This window comes from Oncorhynchus clarkii, chromosome 10, assembly GCF_045791955.1.
Source record: "Oncorhynchus clarkii lewisi isolate Uvic-CL-2024 chromosome 10, UVic_Ocla_1.0, whole genome shotgun sequence".
Lineage (NCBI taxonomy): Eukaryota > Metazoa > Chordata > Actinopteri > Salmoniformes > Salmonidae > Oncorhynchus > Oncorhynchus clarkii.
Window position 1 is genome coordinate 83,306 of NC_092156.1, and position 23,051 is coordinate 106,356.

General features: G+C 41.9%; 1 protein-coding gene across 2 annotated transcripts in view; it reads right to left on the bottom strand.

Annotated features, from left to right (window-relative positions):
- LOC139417892 (HEAT repeat containing 6) overlaps positions 1-23,051 on the bottom strand; it is a 53,382-nt gene that overhangs the window by 29,006 nt on the left and 1,325 nt on the right. The window contains exons 2-6 of one of the 2 annotated variants that reach the window (XM_071166866.1): positions 14,183-14,290; positions 11,948-12,088; positions 11,758-11,873; positions 10,965-11,079; positions 6,605-6,706 (exon numbers count right to left, since the gene is read on the bottom strand). In XM_071166866.1, coding sequence (XP_071022967.1) covers positions 6,605-6,706; positions 10,965-11,079; positions 11,758-11,873; positions 11,948-12,088; positions 14,183-14,290 — 582 coding nt within the window. Of the gene's footprint in view, positions 1-6,604; positions 6,707-10,964; positions 11,080-11,757; positions 11,874-11,943; positions 12,089-14,182; positions 14,291-23,051 lie in introns of those variants that run through there. The other variant, XM_071166867.1, reaches the window with a different exon arrangement.

Consider the following 23,051-nt stretch of genomic DNA (forward strand, 5'->3'; position numbering starts at 1 on the left):
CCCAGTGTATATTTGATTGATCTGACCCAGTGTATATTTGATTTATCTGACCCAGTGTATATTTGATTTATTTGACACAGTATATATTTGATTTATCTGACCCAGTGTATATTTGATTTATTTGACACAGTGTATATTTGATTTATCTGACCCAGTGTATATTTGATTTATTTGACCTAGTATATATTTGACCCAGTGTATATTTGATTTATTTGACCCAGTATATATTTGACCCAGTATATATTTGACCCAGTGTATATTTGATTTATTTGACCCAGTATATATCTGACCCAGTGTATATTTGACTCAGTATATATTTGACCCAGTGTATATTTGACCCAGTGTATATTTGATTTATTTGACCCAGTATTTATTTGACCAAGTGCATATTTGACCCAGTGTATATTTGACCCAGTGTATATTTGACCCAGTGTATATTTGACCCAGTATATATTTGACCCAGTGTATATTTGATTTATTTGACCCAGTATATATCTGACCCAGTGTATATTTGATTTATTTGACCCAGTATATATCTGACCCAGTGTATATTTGACCCAGTGTATATTTGATTTATTTGACCCAGTATATATTTGACCCAGTATATATTTGACCCAGTATATATTTGACCCAGTGTATATTTGATTTATTTGACCCAGTATATATCTGACCCAGTGTATATTTGACCCAGTGTATATTTGATTTATTTGACCCAGTATATATTTGACCCAGTGCATATTTGATGTATCTGACCCAGTGTATATTTGATTTATCTGACCCAGTGTATATTTGATTTATCTGACCCAGTATCAATTTGATTTATTTGACCCAGTATATATTTGATTTATTTGACCCAGTGTATATTTGACCCAGTGTATATTTGACCCAGTGTATATTTGATTTATTTGACCCAGTGTATATTTGACCCAGTGTATATTTGATTTATTTGACCCAGTATATATTTGACCCAGTGCATATTTGATTTATCTGACCCAGTGTATATTTGATTTATTTGACCCAGTATATATTGGATTTATTTGACCCAGTATATATTTGATTTATTTGACCCAGTGTATATTTGACTCGGTGTAAATTTGACCCAGTGTATATTTGACCCAGTGTATATTTGATTTATTTGACCCAGTATATATTTGACCCAGTGTATATTTGATTTATCTGACCCAGTGTATATTTGACTCGGTGTAAATTTGACCCAGTGTATATTTGACCCAGTGTATATTTGACCCAGTGTATATTTGACCCAGTGTATATTTGATTTATTTGACCCAGTATATATTTGACCCAGTGTATATTTGATTTATTTGACCCAGTGTATATTTGACTCAGTATATATTTGACCCAGTGTATATTTTTGACTCAGTGTATATTGATTTATTTGACCCAGTATATATTTGATTGATCTGACCCAGTGTATATTTGATTTATTTGACCCAGTATATATTTGATTGATCTGACCCAGTGTATATTTGATTTATTTGACCCAGTATATATTTGATTGATCTGACCCAGTGTATATTTGATTTATTTGACCCAGTATATATTTGATTGATCTGACCCAGTGTATATTTGATTTATCTGACCCAGTATATATTGGATTTATTTGACCCAGTATATATTTGATTTATTTGACCCAGTATATATTTGATTTATTTGACCCAGTGTATATTTGACCCAGTGTATATTTGACCTAGTGTAAATTTGATTTATTTGACCCAGTATATATTTGATTGATCTGACCCAGTGTATATTTGATTTATCTGACCCAGTGTATATTTGATTTATCTGACCCAGTGTATATTTGATTTATCTGACCCAGTATATATTTGATTGATCTGACCCAGTGTATATTTGATTTATTTGACCCAGTATATATTTGATTGATCTGACCCAGTGTATATTTGACCCAGTGTATATTTGACTCAGTGTATATTTGACCCAGTGTATATTTGACCAAGTGTATATTTGATTTATTTGACCCAGTATATTTGATTGATCTGACCCAGTGTATATTTGATTTACCTGACCCAGTATATATTTGATTTATCTGACCCAGTGTATATTTGATTTATCTGACCCAGTGTATATTTGATTTACCTGACCCAGTATATATTTGATTTACCTCACCCAGTGTATATTTGATTTACCTGACCCAGTGTATATTTGATTTATCTGACCCAGTGTATATTTGATTTATCTGACCCAGTGTATATTTGATTTATCTGACCCAGTATATATTTGATTGATCTGACCCAGTGTATATTTGATTTATTTAACCCAGTATATATTTGATTGATCTGACAAAGTGTATATTTGACCCAGTGTATATTTGACTCAGTGTATATTTGACCCAGTGTATATTTGACCAAGTGTATATTTGATTTATTTGACCCAGTATATTTGATTGATCTGACCCAGTGTATATTTGATTTATCTGACCCAGTGTATATTTGATTTATCTGACCCAGTGTATATTTGATTTACCTGACCCAGTATATATTTGATTTACCTCACCCAGTGTATATTTGATTTACCTGACCCAGTGTATATTTGATTTATCTGACCCAGTGTATATTTGATTTATCTGACCCAGTGTATATTTGATTTATCTGACCCAGTATATATTTGATTGATCTGACCCAGTGTATATTTGATTTATTTAACCCAGTATATATTTGATTTATCTGACCCAGTGTATATTTGATTTATCTGACCCAGTGTATATTTGATTTATCTGACCCAGTGTATATTTGATTTATCTGACCCAGTGTATATTTGATTTATCTGACCCAGTGTATATTTGACTCAGTGTATATTTGACCCAGTGTATATTTGACCCAGTGTATATTTGATTTATTTGACCCAGTATATATTTGACCCAGTATATATTTGATTTATCTGACCCAGTATATATTTGATTTATTTGACCCAGTGTATATTTGAATCAGTGTATATTTGATTTATCTGACCCAGTATATATTTGATTTATTTGACCTAGTGTATATTTGACTCAGTGTATATTTGACCCAGTGTATATTTGATTTATTTGACCCAGTGTATATTTGATTTATTTGACCCAGTATATATTTGATTTATCTGACCCAGTGTATATTTGACCCAGTGTATATTTGATTTATTTGACCAAGTGTATATTTGATTTACTTGAACCAGTGTATATTTGACCGAGTGTATATTTGATTTATTTGACCCAGTGTATATTTGATTGATCTGACCCAGTGTATATTTGATTTATTTGACCCAGTGTATATTTGATTTATTTGACCCAGTGTATATTTGACCCAGTGTATATTTGATTTATCTGACCCAGTGTATATTTGATTTATTTGACCCAGTGTATATTTGATTGATCTGACCCAGTGTATATTTGATTGATCTGACCCAGTGTATATTTGATTTATTTGACCCAGTATATATTTGATTGATCTGACCCAGTGTATATTTGATTGATCTGACCCAGTGTATATTTGATTTATTTGACCCAGTGTATATTTGATTTATTTGACCCAGTGTATATTTGATTGATCTGACCCAGTGTATATTTGATTTATTTGACCCAGTATATATTTGATTGATCTGACCCAGTGTATATTTGATTGATCTGACCCAGTGTATATTTGATTTATCTGACCCAGTGTATATTTGATTTATTTGACCCAGTATATATTTGATTGATCTGACCCAGTGTATATTTGATTGATCTGACCCAGTGTATATTTGATTTATCTGACCCAGTATATATTTGATTGATCTGACCCAGTGTATATTTGATTGATCTGACCCAGTATATATTTGATTGATCTCACCCAGTATATATTTGATTGATCTCACCCAGTATATATTTGATTGATCTCACCCAGTGTATATTTGATTTATCTGACCCAGTGTATATTTGACTCAGTGTATATTTGACCCAGTGTATATTTGACCCAGTGTATATTTGATTTATCTGATTCAGTATATATTTGATTTATTTGACCTAGTGTATATTTGATTGATCTGACCCAGTGTATATTTGATTTATTTAACCCAGTATATATTTGATTGATCTGACCCAGTGTATATTTGATTTATTTAACCCAGTATATATTTGATTGATCTGACCCAGTGTATATTTGACCCAGTGTATATTTGACCCAGTGTATATTTGATTTATTTAACCCAGTATATATTTGATTGATCTGACCCAGTGTATATTTGATTTATCTGACCCAGTGTATATTTGACTCAGTGTATATTTGACCCAGTGTATATTTGACCCAGTGTATATTTGATTTATTTGACCCAGTATATATTTGACCCAGTATATATTTGATTTATCTGACCCAGTATATATTTGATTTATTTGACCCAGTGTATATTTGACTCAGTGTATATTTGATTTATCTGACCCAGTATATATTTGATTTATTTGACCTAGTGTATATTTGACTCAGTGTATATTTGACCCAGTGTATATTTGATTTATTTGACCCAGTGTATATTTGATTTATTTGACCCAGTATATATTTGATTTACTTGACCCAGTGTATATTTGACCCAGTGTATATTTGATTTATTTGACCCAGTGTATATTTGATTGATCTGACCCAGTGTATATTTGATTTATTTGACCCAGTGTATATTTGATTTATTTGACCCAGTGTATATTTGACCCAGTGTATATTTGATTTATCTGACCCAGTGTATATTTGATTTATTTGACCCAGTGTATATTTGATTGATCTGACCCAGTGTATATTTGATTGATCTGACCCAGTGTATATTTGATTTATTTGACCCAGTATATATTTGATTGATCTGACCCAGTGTATATTTGATTGATCTGACCCAGTGTATATTTGATTTATTTGACCCAGTGTATATTTGATTTATTTGACCCAGTGTATATTTGATTGATCTGACCCAGTGTATATTTGATTTATTTGACCCAGTATATATTTGATTGATCTGACCCAGTGTATATTTGATTGATCTGACCCAGTGTATATTTGATTTATCTGACCCAGTGTATATTTGATTTATTTGACCCAGTATATATTTGATTGATCTGACCCAGTGTATATTTGATTGATCTGACCCAGTGTATATTTGATTTATCTGACCCAGTATATATTTGATTGATCTGACCCAGTGTATATTTGATTGATCTGACCCAGTATATATTTGATTGATCTCACCCAGTATATATTTGATTGATCTCACCCAGTATATATTTGATTGATCTCACCCAGTGTATATTTGATTTATCTGACCCAGTGTATATTTGACTCAGTGTATATTTGACTCAGTGTATATTTGACCCAGTGTATATTTGATTTATCTGACTCAGTATATATTTGATTTATTTGACCTAGTGTATATTTGATTGATCTGACCCAGTGTTTATTTGATTTATTTAACCCAGTATATATTTGATTGATCTGACCCAGTGTATATTTGACCCAGTGTATATTTGATTTATTTAACCCAGTATATATTTGATTGATCTGACCCAGTGTATATTTGACCCAGTGTATATTTGACCCAGTGTATATTTGATTTATTTAACCCAGTATATATTTGATTGATCTGACCCAGTGTATATTTGATTTATCTGACCCAGTGTATATTTGATTTATCTGACCCAGTGTATATTTGACTCAGTGTATATTTGACCCAGTGTATATTTGACCCAGTGTATATTTGATTTATCTGACTCAGTATATATTTGATTTATTTGACCCAGTGTATATTTGACTCAGTGTATATTTGACTCAGTGTATATTTGATTTATCTGACCCAGTATATATTTGATTTATTTGACCTAGTGTATATTTGACTCAGTGTATATTTGACCCAGTGTATATTTGATTTATTTGACCCAGTATATATTTGATTGATCTGACCCAGTATATATTTGATTGATCTGACCCAGTGTATATTTGATTTACCTGACCCAGTGTATATTTGATTGATCTGACCCAGTATATATTTGATTGATCTCACCCAGTATATATTTGATTGATCTCACCCAGTATATATTTGATTGATCTGACCCAGTGTATATTTGATTTATTTGACCCAGTATATATTTGATTGATCTGACCCAGTATATATTTGATTGATCTGACCCAGTGTATATTTGATTTACCTGACCCAGTGTATATTTGATTGATCTGACCCAGTATATATTTGATTGATCTCACCCAGTATATATTTGATTGATCTCACCCAGTATATATTTGATTGATCTGACCCAGTGTATATTTGATTTATTTGACCCAGTATATATTTGATTGATCTGACCCAGTATATATTTGATTGATCTGACCCAGTGTATATTTGATTTACCTGACCCAGTGTATATTTGATTGATCTCACCCAGTATATATTTGATTGATCTCACCCAGTATATATTTGATTGATCTCACCCAGCGTATATTTGATTTATTTGACCCAGTGTATATTTGACTCAGTGTATATTTGACCCAGTGTATATTTGACCCAGTGTATATTTGACCCAGTGTATATTTGATTTACTTACCCAGTGTATATTTGACCCAGTGTAAATACAGTAGATGTGTACCTTGAGAACTGCCAATAGAGCTCCCAGTTCCTCCTGTCCTCCAAACCTCCACTTCCCTCCACACAGAGAGGACTGGAGGCCCTTCACTGCTCCCTGGATCACCTACACACACACACACACACACACACACACAGTTAGTGGAACCCTAACCCCTTCACTGCTCCCTGGACCGACCTGGTCCCCCTGCCTACACGTACATACCGTATCACCTCAACTCCCTGGTCCCACTGCCTACACGTACATACCGTATCACCTCAACTCCCTGGTCCCACTGCCTACACGTAAATATCGTATCACCTCAACTCCCTGGTCCCACTGCCTACACGTACATACCGTATCACCTCAACTCCCTGGTCCCACTGCCTACACGTACATACCGTATCACCTCAACTCCCTGGTCCCACTGCCTACACGTACATACCGTATCACCTCAACTCCCTGGTCCCCCTGCCTACACGTACATACTGACTTTTCTCCCGGGTAACCCGGTATTTCCCACCAAAACAGGAAGTGTCATTCTAAAGGATATAAAGTGCCTTGGGAAAGTATTCAGACCCTTTAACTTTTTCCACATTTTGTACCGATACAGCCTTATTCTAAAATGTATTAAAAAAAACAACATCCTAATCTAAACACAATACTACATAACAAAGCAAAAACAAGTTAAGCAAAAATGTCTGATGTATAATTAAAAAAATATATATACATAAGTAGGAAGGTCCTAAAAATGGTCAAAGACTCCAGCCACCCCAGTCATAGACTGTTCTCTCTGCTAACGCACAGTAAGCGGTACCGGAGAGCCAAGTCTAGGTCCAAGAGGCATCTAAACAGCTTCTACCACCAAGCCATAAGACTTCTGAACATCTAGTAAAATGGCTACCCAGACTATTTGCATTGCCCACCACCCCCCTCCCCCCCACCCCACCCTTTACACCGCTGCTACTCTCTGTTGTTATCATCTATGCATAGTCACTGTAATAACTATACCTACAGTGCCTTGCGAAAGTATTCGGCCGCCTTGAACTTTGCGACCTTTTGCCACATTTCAGGCTTCAAACATAAAGATATAAAACTGTATTTTTTTGTGAAGAATCAACAACAAGTGGGACACAATCATGAAGTGGAACGACATTTATTGGATATTTCAAACTTTTTTAACAAATCAAAAACTGAAAAATTGGGCGTGCAAAATTATTCAGCCCCCTTAAGTTAATACTTTGTAGCGCCACCTTTTGCTGCGATTACAGCTGTAAGTTGCTTGGGGTATGTCTCTATCAGTTTTGCACATCGAGAGACTGACATTTTTTCCCATTCCTCCTTGCAAAACAGCTCGAGCTCAGTGAGGTTGGATGAGAGCATTTGTGAACAGCAGTTTTCAGTTCTTTCCACAGATTCTCGATTGGATTCAGGTCTGGACTTTGCCTTGGCCATTCTAACACCTGGATATGTTTATTTTTGAACCATTCCATTGTAGATTTTGCTTTATGTTTTGGATCATTGTCTTGTTGGAAGACAAATCTCCGTCCCAGTCTCAGGTCTTTTGCAGACTGCATCAGGTTTTCTTCCAGAATGGTCCTGTATTTGGCTCCATCCATCTTCCTATCAATTTTAACCATCTTCCCTGTCCCTGCTGAAGAAAAGCAGGCCCAAACCATGATGCTGCCACCACCATGTTTGACAGTGGGGATGGTGTGTTCAGGGTGATGAGCTGTGTTGCTTTTACGCCAAACATAACGTTTTGCATTGTTGCCAAAAAGTTCAATTTTGGTTTCATCTGACCAGAGCACCTTCTTCCACATGTTTGGTGTGTCTCCCAGGTGGCTTGTGGCAAACTTTAAACAACACTTTTTATGGATATCTTTAAGAAATGGCTTTCTTCTTGCCACTCTTCCATAAAGGCCAGATTTGTGCAATATACGACTGATTGTTGTCCTATGGACAGAGTCTCCCACCTCAGCTGTAGATCTCTGCAGTTCATCCAGAGTGATCATGGGCCTCTTGGCTGCATTTCTGATCAGTCTTCTCCTTGTATGAGCTGAAAGTTTAGAGGGACGGCCAGGTCTTGGTAGATTTGCAGTGGTATGATACTCCTTCCATTTCAATATTATCGCTTTCACAGTGCTCCTTGGGATGTTTAAAGCTTGGGAAATCTTTTTGTATCCAAATCCGGCTTTAAACTTCTTCACAACAGTATCTCGGACCTGCCTGGTGTTCCTTGTTCTTCATGATGCTCTCTGCGCTTTTAACGGACCTCTGAGACTATCACAGTGCAGGTGCATTTATACGGAGACGTGATTACACACAGGTGGATTGTATTTATCATCATTAGTCATTTAGGTCAACATTGGATCATTCAGAGATCCTCACTGAACTTCTGTAGAGAGTTTGCTGCACTGAAAGTAAAGGGGCTGAATAATTTTGCACGCCCAATTTTTCAGTTTTTGATTTGTTAAAAAAGTTTGAAATATCCAATAAATGTCGTTCCACTTCATGATTGTGTCCCACTTGTTGTTGATTCTTCACAAAAAAATACAGTTTTATATCTTTATGTTTGAAGCCTGAAATGTGGCAAAAGGTCGCAAAGTTCAAGGGGGCCGAATACTTTCTCAAGGCACTGTACATGTACATATTACCTCACACATTGACTCTGTGCCCCCGCACATTGACTCTGTACCGGTACCCCCCTGTATATAGTCTCACATTTGTTATTTTACTGCTGCTCTTTAATTACTTGTTTTTTAACTGCATTGTTGGTTAGGGGCTCGTAAGTAAGCATTTCACTGTAAGATCTACACCGGTTGTATTCAGAGCAGGTGACTAATAAAATTTGATTTGATGAAGCTGAGAGGGTGATGCTGCTGCAGGCATGTAGCCTACGAAGTTACAACTACATGCTAGCCACTTAGATTTAAATGTTGAAATATAATAAAGCCTATTTTACATGAGTATAATTAGTCTGATGCATATATACCTCATAATAAACCATGTTTATTAGCCTGCCTACCTCTACTGTTTCCTCATCCTTCCTCACGCTCCTTCATATATTTATATTCAGTATAATTCACCAGTTTCTCACAGGGAAGCGGGAGTGGTTCCCTTTCAAATAGGTATCTCTACTATGGTGAGTCAAAGACCAATCCTATTCACATGAAGCAAAGTGAAATCACACCCAATTGACAACCATAGAGCCCACCCATAGAGCCCACCCACTGGGGCTCCAATCCATTTTCTCAATATTTCACTCTTTGGCGAGCCTGAAGGAAAAATGGTGTCACGCAATTCACACTAAACAAAAATATAAAAACACAACATGCTACAATTTCAATGACTTCACTGAGATACAGTTCAAACAGGAGAAAATCAGTCAATGTAAATAACTGAATTAGGCACTAATCTATGGATTGCAGATGACTAGGAACAGAGATATGCATCTGTTGGTCACAGATACCTTAAAAAAAAGGAAGGGGGTGGATCAGAAAACCAGTCAGTATCTGGGGTGACCACTCATTTTCCTTATGCAGCGTGACACAGCCCCTTCACATAGAGCTGTTGATTGTGGCCTGGGGAATGTTGTCCCACTCCTCTTCAATGGCTGTGTGAAGATGCTGGATATTGGCGGGAACTGGAACACGCTGTCGTACACATCAATCCAGAGCATCCCAAACATGCTTAATGGGTGACATATCTGGTGAGTATGTAACTAATGGAAGAACTGGGACATGTAGAGCTTCCAAGAATTGTGTACAGAGCCTTGTGACATGGGGCCGTGCATTATCAGGCTGAAACATCAGGTGATGGCGGTGGATCAATGGCACGACAATGGGCCTCAGGATCTCATCACAGTATCTCTGTGCATTCGAATTGCCATAGATCAAATGAAATTGTGTTTGTTGTCCGTAGCTTTATGCCTGCCCATAACCCCACCATGGGGTACTCTGATGCCAGCGTTGTGAAGAGCAAACCGCTTGCCCACATGATGCCATACACGCCGTCTGCCTGGTACAGTGAAATCGGGATTAATTATCCAGTGTGCCAATGGCCATCGAAGAGCATTTTACCAACTCTAGTCGGTTACGACACAGAACTGCAGTCAGATCAAGACCCTGGTGAGGATGACGAGCATGCAGATCAGCTTCAGAATGATGAGTATGGAACATTTCTGGGATCTTTTATATCAGTTCATATAACATGGGACCAACACTTTACATGGATTGTAATATAGTTGTTCAGTGTTGACACTTTTCAACCACATGAAGACTATGAGATTTGGCTCAGACTTGGTGTCCATCAGCGCGGGTTTGGCCGGGAATACTATGTAAATCTCATTAACCCGGTTCCCTAGTGTGGTGTCTGTGTGTACCGTGCAGTAGAGCAGTTCTTCAGCGTCCGGGGGTTTGGGTGACTGGAGCGTCTGCAGGAAGACTCTGAAACACACACTCCTGTATGGGTCTTCAAGGGACGCCTGGCCTGGAACACTACACATTAAACAGTCAAAACAGTGTACAACGCCAGCAAACAGAGAGATATGTGTGGTATATATTGTATGGTGGGGTATGGTATGGTGGGGTATGGTGTGGTGGGGTGTGTTATGGTGTGGGGTATGGTGTACGATGTGGTGTGGTGCGATGTGTTATGGTGTTGTGGGGTATGGTATGGTGTGCTGGGGTATGGTGTGGTATGGTAGGGTATGGTGTGGTGGGGTATGGAGTGGTTTGGTGTGGTGTGGTATGGTGTGGTATGGTGGGGTTTAGTGTGGTATGGTGGTGTATGGTGTGGTATGGTGTGTTATGGTGTGGTGTGGTATGGTGTGGTATGGTATGGTGTGGTGTGGTATGGTGGGGTATGGTATGGTAAAATATGGTGTGGTGGGGTATGGTGTGGTGGGGTATGGTATGGTGTGGTGAGGGAATGGGGTGGTATGGTGGGGTATGGTGTGGTGGGGTGTGGTATGGTGGGGTATGGTATGGTGTGGTGGGGTGTGGTATGGTGTGGTATGGTGGGGTATGGTATGGTGGGGTGTGGTGGGGTATGGTGTGGTGGGGTGTGGTATGGTGTGGTGGGGTATGGTATGGTGGGGTGTGGTGGGGTATGGTATGGTGGGGTATGGTGTGGTGGGGTATGGTATGGTGTGGTTTGGTATGTGTGAGTCCTACCCCAGACAGAGGTTAGCCATGCAGGTGAGAGCAGCACGGCGCAGCTCCATGTCTGGCTGAGACGGGTCGCTATAGAGACGCAGGACTCCACCATCACCTAGCAACTCAATCAGATGCTGCAACAGAGAGAGCATGCTCGTCACACATCCCTCACACACATACCTCACCCTCACCCCCCCAACCTACCTACCCGGTTGCAGCGAGGTCCGTTTCCATAGATCAGAGTAGATAACGCCTGCAGCACCTCACTGTGAGTCCAGAGGCTACACACGGCCAGCGCACGGACCACGTAACACACACACACATCCAGCGTCTGCTCATCCACTATCACCTACACACACACGGTTACAGAGAGTAGGGGTGAGGGGATACCTGTAGCTGGTTGAGGTGGTGGTGTGTGGGGGGGATACATGTAGCTGGTTGAGGAGGTGGTGTTTGTGTTGGGGGGATACCTGTAGCTGGTTGAGGGGTTGGTGTGTGTGGGGGGGGGGGGGGGGGGGATACCTGTAGCTGGTTGAGTAGGTGGTGTGTGGGGGGGATACATGTAGCTGGTTGAGGAGGTGGTGTGTGGGGGGGATACATGTAGCTGGTTGAGGAGGTGGTGTGTGGGGGGATACCTGTAGCTGGTTGAGTAGGTGGTGTGTGGGGGGGTGGTACCTGTAGCTGGTTGAGTAGGTGGTGTGTGGGGGGATACCTGTAGCTGGTTGAGGAGGTGGTGTGTGGGGGGATACCTGTAGCTGGTTGAGTAGGTGGTGTGTGGGGGGGATACATGTAGCTGGTTGAGGAGGTGGTGTGTGGGGGGGTACCTGTAGCTGGTTGAGGAGGTGGTGTGTGGGGGGATACCTGTAGCTGGTTGAGGAGGTGGTGTGTGGGGGGATACCTGTAGCTGGTTGAGGAGGTGGTGTGTGGGGGGATACCTGTAGCTGGTTGAGTAGGTGGTGTGTGGGGGGGATACATGTAGCTGGTTGAGTAGGTGGTGTGTGGGGGGGATACATGTAGCTGGTTGAGGAGGTGGTGTGTGGGGGGGATACACGTAGCTGGTTGAGTAGGTGGTGTGTGGGGGGGATACATGTAGCTGGTTGAGGAGGTGGTGTGTGGGGGGGTACCTGTAGCTGGTTGAGGAGGTGGTGTGTGGGGGGATACCTGTAGCTGGTTGAGGAGGTGGTGTGTGGGGGGATACCTGTAGCTGGTTGAGGAGGTGGTGTGTGGGGGGAGGATACATGTAGCTGGTTGAGGAGGTGGTATGTGTGGGGGGGGGGGGGGGGGGTAATAATGTTATAATCTCCACCCGGGACAGCGAAAAGAGACTGGCCACCCCACATAGCCTGGTTCCTCTCTAGGTTTCTTCCTAGGTTTTGGCCTTTCTAGGGAGTTTTTCCTAGCCACCGTGCTTCTACACCTGCATTGCTTGCTGTTTGGGGTTTTAGGCTGGGTTTCTGTACAGCACTTTGAGATATCAGCTTATGTACGAAGGGCTATATAAATAAATTTGATTTGGGTACCTGTAGCTGGTTGAGGAGGCGGTGGTTTGTGGGGGGGATACCTGTAGCTGGTTGAGTAGGTGGTGTGTGTGGGGGATACCTGTAGCTGGTTGAGGAGGTGGTGTGTGGGGGGATACATGTAGCTGGTTGAGGAGGTGGTATGTGTGGGGGGGGGTACCTGTAGCTGGTTGAGGAGGTGGTGTGTGGGGGGGTGGTACCTGTAGCTGGTTGAGTAGGTGGTGTGTGGGGGGGATACCTGTAGCTGGCTGAGTAGGTGGTGTGTGGGGGGGATACCTGTAGCTGGTTGAGGAGGTGGTGTGTGGGGGGGTGGTACCTGTAGCTGGTTGAGGAGGTGGTGTGTGGGGGGGTGGTACCTGTAGCTGGTTGAGTAGGTGGTGTGTGGGGGATACCTGTAGCTGGTTGAGGAGGTGGTGTGTGGGGGGGTGGTACCTGTAGCTGGCTGAGTAGGTGGTGTGTGGGGGGGATACCTGTAGCTGGTTGAGGAGGTGGTGTGTGGGGGGGATACCTGTAGCTGGTTGAGGAGGTGGTGTGTGGGGGGGTGGTACCTGTAGCTGGTTGAGGAGGTGGTGTGTGGGGGGGATACCTGTAGCTGGTTGAGTAGGTGGTGTGTGGGGGGGATACCTGTAGCTGGTTGAGTAGGTGGTGTGTGGGGGGGATACCTGTAGTTGGTTGAGTAGGTGGTGTGTGGGGGGGATACCTGTAGCTGGTTGAGGAGGTGGTGTGTGGGGGGGTGGTACCTGTAGCTGGTTGAGTAGGTGGTGTGTGGGGGGATACCTGTAGCTGGTTGAGTAGGTGGTGTGTGGGGTGGTACCTGTAGCTGGTTGAGGAGGTGGTGTGTGGGGGGGATACATGTAGCTGGTTGAGGAGGTGGTGTGTGGGGGGATACCTGTAGCTGGTTGAGGAGGTGGTGTGTGGGGGGATACCTGTAGCTGGTTGAGGAGGTGGTGTGTAAGCTGACATAGCTTGACGACCAAGTGCTCCTGGCTGAGAGGAACCAGGCGGGTCACGTGGATGAGCAGTGCGCACACTTCCTGTCAACAGACGACCACAGACAACCAGTAAGTAAGCAGAAGGCATCTCCTAACATCTCCTTAAGTGTACACTTGTTTCCTAATTCCTTCAAATCTAAAAGCATGGGATTGGTGGAGGCATGCCATAATAAAATATCATCTTATACCAGTCATTTCCTTTCAAATTAGATAAGAGGACGTGAACAAGCGCACTTTTGGGGGAGACCAGAAACGATCACCATTACAGCCAACATGAGCTTTGCTACTCGTCTAATAAATCAGACTGAACATTTCTTGGCATACAGTCAAACAAAGCACTGCAGAATCCTGGACATGTGCCTTACAAGCCAGAATGTTTACTTATTTTACATTTAAACTTATTCCACCTGTTATCTATGCCTTCAGCTGCTCAAAATTTGAGACAAAATATCCAAAGAAAAATATTGTTTACCCTACTCAAACGCCGGTACTAAAGTTGAAATTCCTATTACCTGGCACATGCTCAAAACCATGTAAACACCTGTTAGTATGCATGATTCGGCATTATTAAGTTGTTTAATATAAAATATATTTTAGATTCTTAAAAGTAGCCACCCTTTGCCTTGATGACAGCTTTGCACACTCTTGGCACTCTCAACCAGCTTCATGAGGTAGTCACCTGGAATGCATTTCAATTAACAGGTGTGCCTTGCAAAAAGTACATTTGTGGAACTTCTTTCCTTCTTAATGTGTTTGAGCCAATCAGTTGTGTTGTGACAAGGTAAGGGTGGTATACAGAAGATAAAAAAGACCAAGTCCATATTATGGCAAGAACAGCTTAAATAAGCAAAGAGAAAAGACAATCCATCATTACTTTAAGACATGTTCAGTCAATAACGAACATTTCACAAACTTCTAAAGTTTCTTCAAGTGCAGTCACAAAAACCTTAAAGCGCTATGACGACTGGCTCTGATGAGGACCGCCACAGGAAAGGAAGACCCAGAGTTACCTCTGCTGCCAAGGATAAGTTCATTAGAGTTACCAGCCTCAGAAATTTCAGCCCAAATAAATGCGTCCCAGAGTTCAAGTAACAGACACATCTCAACATCAACTGTTCAGAGGAGACGGTGTGAATCAGGCCAAGAAACACGAGAAATGGACATTAGATGGATGGATTTTTTAAATTTAACCTTTAACTAGGCAAGTCAGTTAAGAACAAATTCTTATTTACAATGACAGCCTACCCCGGCCAAACCCTAACGACGCTGGGCCAATTGTGCGCTGCCCTATGGGACTCCCAATCACGGCCGCTTATGATAGAGCCTGGAATCAAACCAGGGTCTGTAGTGACACCTTTTGCACTGAGATGCAGTGCTTTAGACAGCTGCGCCACTTGGTAGCCAAATATGTCCTTTGGTCTGATGCCTCCAAATTTGAGATTTTTGGTTCCAACCGCTGTGTCTTTGTGAGACGCAGAGTAGTTGAACGGATGATCTCCCCGTGTGTGGTTCCCACCGTGAAGCATGGAGGAGGAGGTGTGGGGGTGCTTTGCTGGTGACACTGTCTGTGATTCATTTAGAATTCAAGGCACACTTAACCAGCATGACTACCACAGCATTCTGCAGCAATACGCCATCCCATCTGCTTTGTGCTTAGTGGGACTATCATTTGTTTTTCAACAGGACAATGACCAAACACATCTCCAGGCTGTGTAAGGGCTATTTGACCAAGAAGGAGAGTGATGGAGTGCTGCATCAGATGACCTCGCTTCCACAATCGCCCGACCTCAACCCAATTGAGATGGTTTGGGATGAATTGGACCGCAGAGTGAAGGAAAAGCAGCCAACAAGTGCTCAGCATGTGTGGTAACTCCTTCAAGACTGTTGGAAAAGCCTTCCAGGTGAAGCTGGTTGAGAGAATGCCAAGAGTGTGCAAAGCTGTCAAGGAAAAGGGCGGATCTTTGAAGAATGTCAAATCTAAAATATATTTGTATTTGTTTAACACTTTTTTGGTTACTACAGGATTCCATGTGTTACTTCATATTTTTTATGTAAAAAGAAAAGAAAAACCCTTGAATGAGCAGATGTGTCCAAACTTTTGATTGAACCCACCACTATGTCATCTCTCTCCTGTTCTATTAGACCCACCACTATGTCATCTCTCTCCTGTTCTATTAGACAGACCACTATGTCATCTCTCTCCTGTTCTATTAGACAGACCACTATGTCATCTCTCTCCTGTTCTATTAGACCCACCACTATGTCATCTCTCTCCTGTTCTATTAGACCCACCACTATGTGTTCTATTGGACCCACCACTATGTCACTTAGACAGACCACTATGTCATCTCTCTCCTGTTCTATTAACCCACCACTATGTCATCTCTCTCCTGTTCTATTAGACCCACCACTATGTCATCTCTCTCCTGTTCTATTAGACAGACCACTATGTCATCTCTCTCCTGTTCTATTAGACCCACCACTATGTCATCTCTCTCCTGTTCTATTGGACCCACCACTATGTCATCTCTCTCCTGTTCTATTAGACAGACCACTATGTCATCTCTCTCCTGTTCTATTAGACCCACCACTATGTCATCTCTCTCCTGTTCTATTAGACCCACCACTATGTCATCTCTCTCCTGTTCTATTAGACCCACCACTATGTCATCTCTCTCCTGTTCTATTAGACCCACCACTATGTCATCTCTCTCCTGTTCTATTAGACCCACCACTATGTCATCTCTCTCCTGTTCTATTAGACAGACCACTATGTCATCTCTCTCCTGTTCTATTAGACCCACCACTATGTCATCTCTCTCCTGTTCTATTGGACCCACCACTATGTCATCTCTCTCCTGTTCTATTAGACAGACCACTATGTCATCTCTCTCCTGTTCTATTAGACAGACCACTATGTCATCTCTCTCCTGTTCTATTAGACCCACCACTATGTCATCTCTCTCCTGTTCTATTGGACCCACCACTATGTCATCTCTCTCCTGTTCTATTAGACAGACCACTATGTCATCTCTCTCCTGTTCTATTGGACCCACCACTATGTCATCTCTCTCCTGTTCTATTGGACCCACCACTATGTCATCTCTCTCCTGTTCTATTAGACAGACCACTATGTCATCTCTCTCCTGTTCTATTAGACAGACCACTATGTCATCTCTCTCCTGTTCTATTGGACCCACCACTATGTCATCTCTCTCCTGTTCTATTAGACAGACCACTATGTCATCTCTCTCCTGTTCTATTAGACCCACCACTATGTCATCTCTCTCCTGTTCTATTGGACCCACCACTATGTCATCTCTCTCCTGTTCTATTAGACAGACCACTATGTCATCTCTCTCCTGTTCTATTGGACCCACCACTATGTCATCTCTCTCCTGTTCTATTGGACCCACCACTATGTCATCTCTCTCCTGTTCTATTAGACAGACCACTATGTCATCTCTCTCCTGTTCTATTAGACAGACCACTATGTCATCTCTCTCCTGTTCTATTAGACAGACCACTATGTCATCTCTCTCCTGTTCTATTAGACCCACCACTATGTCATCTCTCTCCTGTTCTATTAGACAGACCACTATGTCATCTCTCTCCTGTTCTATTAGACAGACCACTATGTCATCTCTCTCCTGTTCTATTGGACCCACCACTATGTCATCTCTCTCCTGTTCTATTAGACCCACCACTATGTCATCCCTCTCCTGTTCTATTAGACCCACCACTATGTCATCTCTCTCCTGTTCAATTAGACAGGCCACTATGTCATCTCTCTCCTGTTCTATTAGACCCACCACTATGTCATCTCTCTCCTGTTCTATTAGACAGACCACTATGTCATCTCTCTCCTGTTCTATTGGACCCACCACTATGTCATCTCTCTCCTGTTCTATTAGACCCACCACTATGTCATCTCTCTCCTGTTCTATTAGACAGACCACTATGTCATCTCTCTCCTGTTCTATTAGACAGACCACTATGTCATCTCTCTCCTGTTCTATTAGACAGACCACTATGTCATCTCTCTCCTGTTCTATTGGACCCACCACTATGTCATCTCTCTCCTGTTCTATTAGACAGACCACTATGTCATCTCTCTCCTGTTCTATTAGACCCACCACTATGTCATCTCTCTCCTGTTCTATTGGACCCACCACTATGTCATCTCTCTCCTGTTCTATTAGACAGACCACTATGTCATCTCTCTCCTGTTCTATTAGACAGACCACTATGTCATCTCTCTCCTGTTCTATTAGACAGATTACTATGTCATCTCTCTCCTGTTCTATTAAACAGACCACTATGTCATCTCTCTCCTGTTCTATTAGACCCACCACTATGTCATCTCTCTCCTGTTCTATTAGACAGACCACTATGTCATCTCTCTCCTGTTCTATTAGACCCACCACTATGTCATCTCTCTCCTGTTCTATTGGACCCACCACTATGTCATCTCTCTCCTGTTCTATTAGACAGACCACTATGTCATCTCTCTCCTGTTCTATTAGACCCACCACTATGTCATCTCTCTCCTGTTCTATTAGACAGACCACTATGTCATCTCTCTCCTGTTCTATTGGACCCACCACTATGTCATCTCTCTCCTGTTCTATTAGACCCACCACTATGTCATCGCTCTCCTGTTCTATTAGACCCACCACTATGTCATCTCTCTCCTGTTCTATTAGACAGACCACTATGTCATCTCTCTCCTGTTCTATTGGACCCACCACTATGTCATCTCTCTCCTGTTCTATTGGACCCACCACTATGTCATCTCTCTCCTGTTCTATTAGACCCACCACTATGTCATCTCTCTCCTGTTCTATTGGACCCACCACTATGTCATCTCTCTCCTGTTCTATTAGACAGACCACTATGTCATCTCTCTCCTGTTCTATTGGACCCACCACTATGTCATCTCTCTCCTGTTCTATTGGACCCACCACTATGTCATCTCTCTCCTGTTCTATTAGACAGACCACTATGTCATCTCTCTCCTGTTCTATTAGACAGACCACTATGTCATCTCTCTCCTGTTCTATTAGACAGACCACTATGTCATCTCTCTCCTGTTCTATTAGACCCACCACTATGTCATCTCTCTCCTGTTCTATTAGACAGACCACTATGTCATCTCTCTCCTGTTCTATTAGACAGACCACTATGTCATCTCTCTCCTGTTCTATTGGACCCACCACTATGTCATCTCTCTCCTGTTCTATTAGACCCACCACTATGTCATCCCTCTCCTGTTCTATTAGACCCACCACTATGTCATCTCTCTCCTGTTCAATTAGACAGGCCACTATGTCATCTCTCTCCTGTTCTATTAGACCCACCACTATGTCATCTCTCTCCTGTTCTATTAGACAGACCACTATGTCATCTCTCTCCTGTTCTATTGGACCCACCACTATGTCATCTCTCTCCTGTTCTATTAGACCCACCACTATGTCATCTCTCTCCTGTTCTATTAGACAGACCACTATGTCATCTCTCTCCTGTTCTATTAGACAGACCACTATGTCATCTCTCTCCTGTTCTATTAGACAGACCACTATGTCATCTCTCTCCTGTTCTATTGGACCCACCACTATGTCATCTCTCTCCTGTTCTATTAGACCCACCACTATGTCATCTCTCTCCTGTTCTATTAGACAGACCACTATGTCATCTCTCTCCTGTTCTATTAGACAGACCACTATGTCATCTCTCTCCTGTTCTATTAGACAGACCACTATGTCATCTCTCTCCTGTTCTATTGGACCCACCACTATGTCATCTCTCTCCTGTTCTATTAGACAGACCACTATGTCATCTCTCTCCTGTTCTATTAGACCCACCACTATGTCATCTCTCTCCTGTTCTATTGGACCCACCACTATGTCATCTCTCTCCTGTTCTATTAGACAGACCACTATGTCATCTCTCTCCTGTTCTATTAGACAGACCACTATGTCATCTCTCTCCTGTTCTATTAGACAGATTACTATGTCATCTCTCTCCTGTTCTATTAGACAGACCACTATGTCATCTCTCTCCTGTTCTATTAGACCCACCACTATGTCATCTCTCTCCTGTTCTATTAGACAGACCACTATGTCATCTCTCTCCTGTTCTATTAGACCCACCACTATGTCATCTCTCTCCTGTTCTATTGGACCCACCACTATGTCATCTCTCTCCTGTTCTATTAGACAGACCACTATGTCATCTCTCTCCTGTTCTATTAGACCCACCACTATGTCATCTCTCTCCTGTTCTATTAGACAGACCACTATGTCATCTCTCTCCTGTTCTATTGGACCCACCACTATGTCATCTCTCTCCTGTTCTATTAGACCCACCACTATGTCATCGCTCTCCTGTTCTATTAGACCCACCACTATGTCATCTCTCTCCTGTTCTATTAGACAGACCACTATGTCATCTCTCTCCTGTTCTATTGGACCCACCACTATGTCATCTCTCTCCTGTTCTATTGGACCCACCACTATGTCATCTCTCTCCTGTTCTATTAGACCCACCACTATGTCATCTCTCTCCTGTTCTATTAGACAGGCCACTATGTCATCTCTCTCCTGTTCTATTGGACCCACCACTATGTCATCTCTCTCCTGTTCTATTGGACCCACCACTATGTCATCTCTCTCCTGTTCTATTAGACAGACCACTATGTCATCTCTCTCCTGTTCTATTGGACCCACCACTATGTCATCTCTCTCCTGTTCTATTGGACCCACCACTATGTCATCTCTCTCCTGTTCTATTAGACAGACCACTATGTCATCTCTCCCCTGTTCTATTGGACCCACCACTATGTCATCTCTCTCCTGTTCTATTAGACAGACCACTATGTCATCTCTCTCCTGTTCTATTGGACCCACCACTATGTCATCTCTCTCCTGTTCTATTAGACCCACCACTATGTCATCTCTCTCCTGTTCTATTGGACCCACCACTATGTCATCTCTCTCCTGTTCTATTAGACAGACCACTATGTCATCTCTCTCCTGTTCTATTGGACCCACCACTATGTCATCTCTCTCCTGTTCTATTAGACAGACCACTATGTCATCTCTCTCCTGTTCTATTAGACCCACCACTATGTCATCTCTCTCCTGTTCTATTGGACCCACCACTATGTCATCTCTCTCCTGTTCTATTAGACAGACCACTATGTCATCTCTCTCCTGTTCTATTAGACAGACCACTATGTCATCTCTCTCCTGTTCTATTAGACAGATTACTATGTCATCTCTCTCCTGTTCTATTAGACAGACCACTATGTCATCTCTCTCCTGTTCTATTAGACCCACCACTATGTCATCTCTCTCCTGTTCTATTAGACAGACCACTATGTCATCTCTCTCCTGTTCTATTAGACCCACCACTATGTCATCTCTCTCCTGTTCTATTGGACCCACCACTATGTCATCTCTCTCCTGTTCTATTAGACAGACCACTATGTCATCTCTCTCCTGTTCTATTAGACCCACCACTATGTCATCTCTCTCCTGTTCTATTAGACAGACCACTATGTCATCTCTCTCCTGTTCTATTGGACCCACCACTATGTCATCTCTCTCCTGTTCTATTAGACCCACCACTATGTCATCGCTCTCCTGTTCTATTAGACCCACCACTATGTCATCTCTCTCCTGTTCTATTAGACAGACCACTATGTCATCTCTCTCCTGTTCTATTGGACCCACCACTATGTCATCTCTCTCCTGTTCTATTGGACCCACCACTATGTCATCTCTCTCCTGTTCTATTAGACCCACCACTATGTCATCTCTCTCCTGTTCTATTAGACAGGCCACTATGTCATCTCTCTCCTGTTCTATTGGACCCACCACTATGTCATCTCTCTCCTGTTCTATTGGACCCACCACTATGTCATCTCTCTCCTGTTCTATTAGACAGACCACTATGTCATCTCTCTCCTGTTCTATTGGACCCACCACTATGTCATCTCTCTCCTGTTCTATTGGACCCACCACTATGTCATCTCTCTCCTGTTCTATTAGACAGACCACTATGTCATCTCTCCCCTGTTCTATTGGACCCACCACTATGTCATCTCTCTCCTGTTCTATTAGACAGACCACTATGTCATCTCTCTCCTGTTCTATTGGACCCACCACTATGTCATCTCTCTCCTGTTCTATTAGACCCACCACTATGTCATCTCTCTCCTGTTCTATTGGACCCACCACTATGTCATCTCTCTCCTGTTCTATTAGACAGACCACTATGTCATCTCTCTCCTGTTCTATTGGACCCACCACTATGTCATCTCTCTCCTGTTCTATTGGACCCACCACTATGTCATCTCTCTCCTGTTCTATTAGACCCACCACTATGTCATCTCTCTCCTGTTCTATTAGACAGACCACTATGTCATCTCTCTCCTGTTCTATTGGACCCACCACTATGTCATCTCTCTCCTGTTCTATTAGACCCACCACTATGTCATCTCTCTCCTGTTCTATTAGACAGACCACTATGTCATCTCTCTCCTGTTCTATTGGACCCACCACTATGTCATCTCTCTCCTGTTCTATTGGACCCACCACTATGTCATCTCTCTCCTGTTCTATTAGACCCACCACTATGTCATCTCTCTCCTGTTCTATTGGACCCACCACTATGTCATCTCTCTCCTGTTCTATTGGACCCACCACTATGCCATTTCTATCCTGTTCTATTGGACCCACCACTGTCATTTCCCTACAGCCCTATTGGTTTTGATAACTTTTTTCGTTGTCCAGAAGCC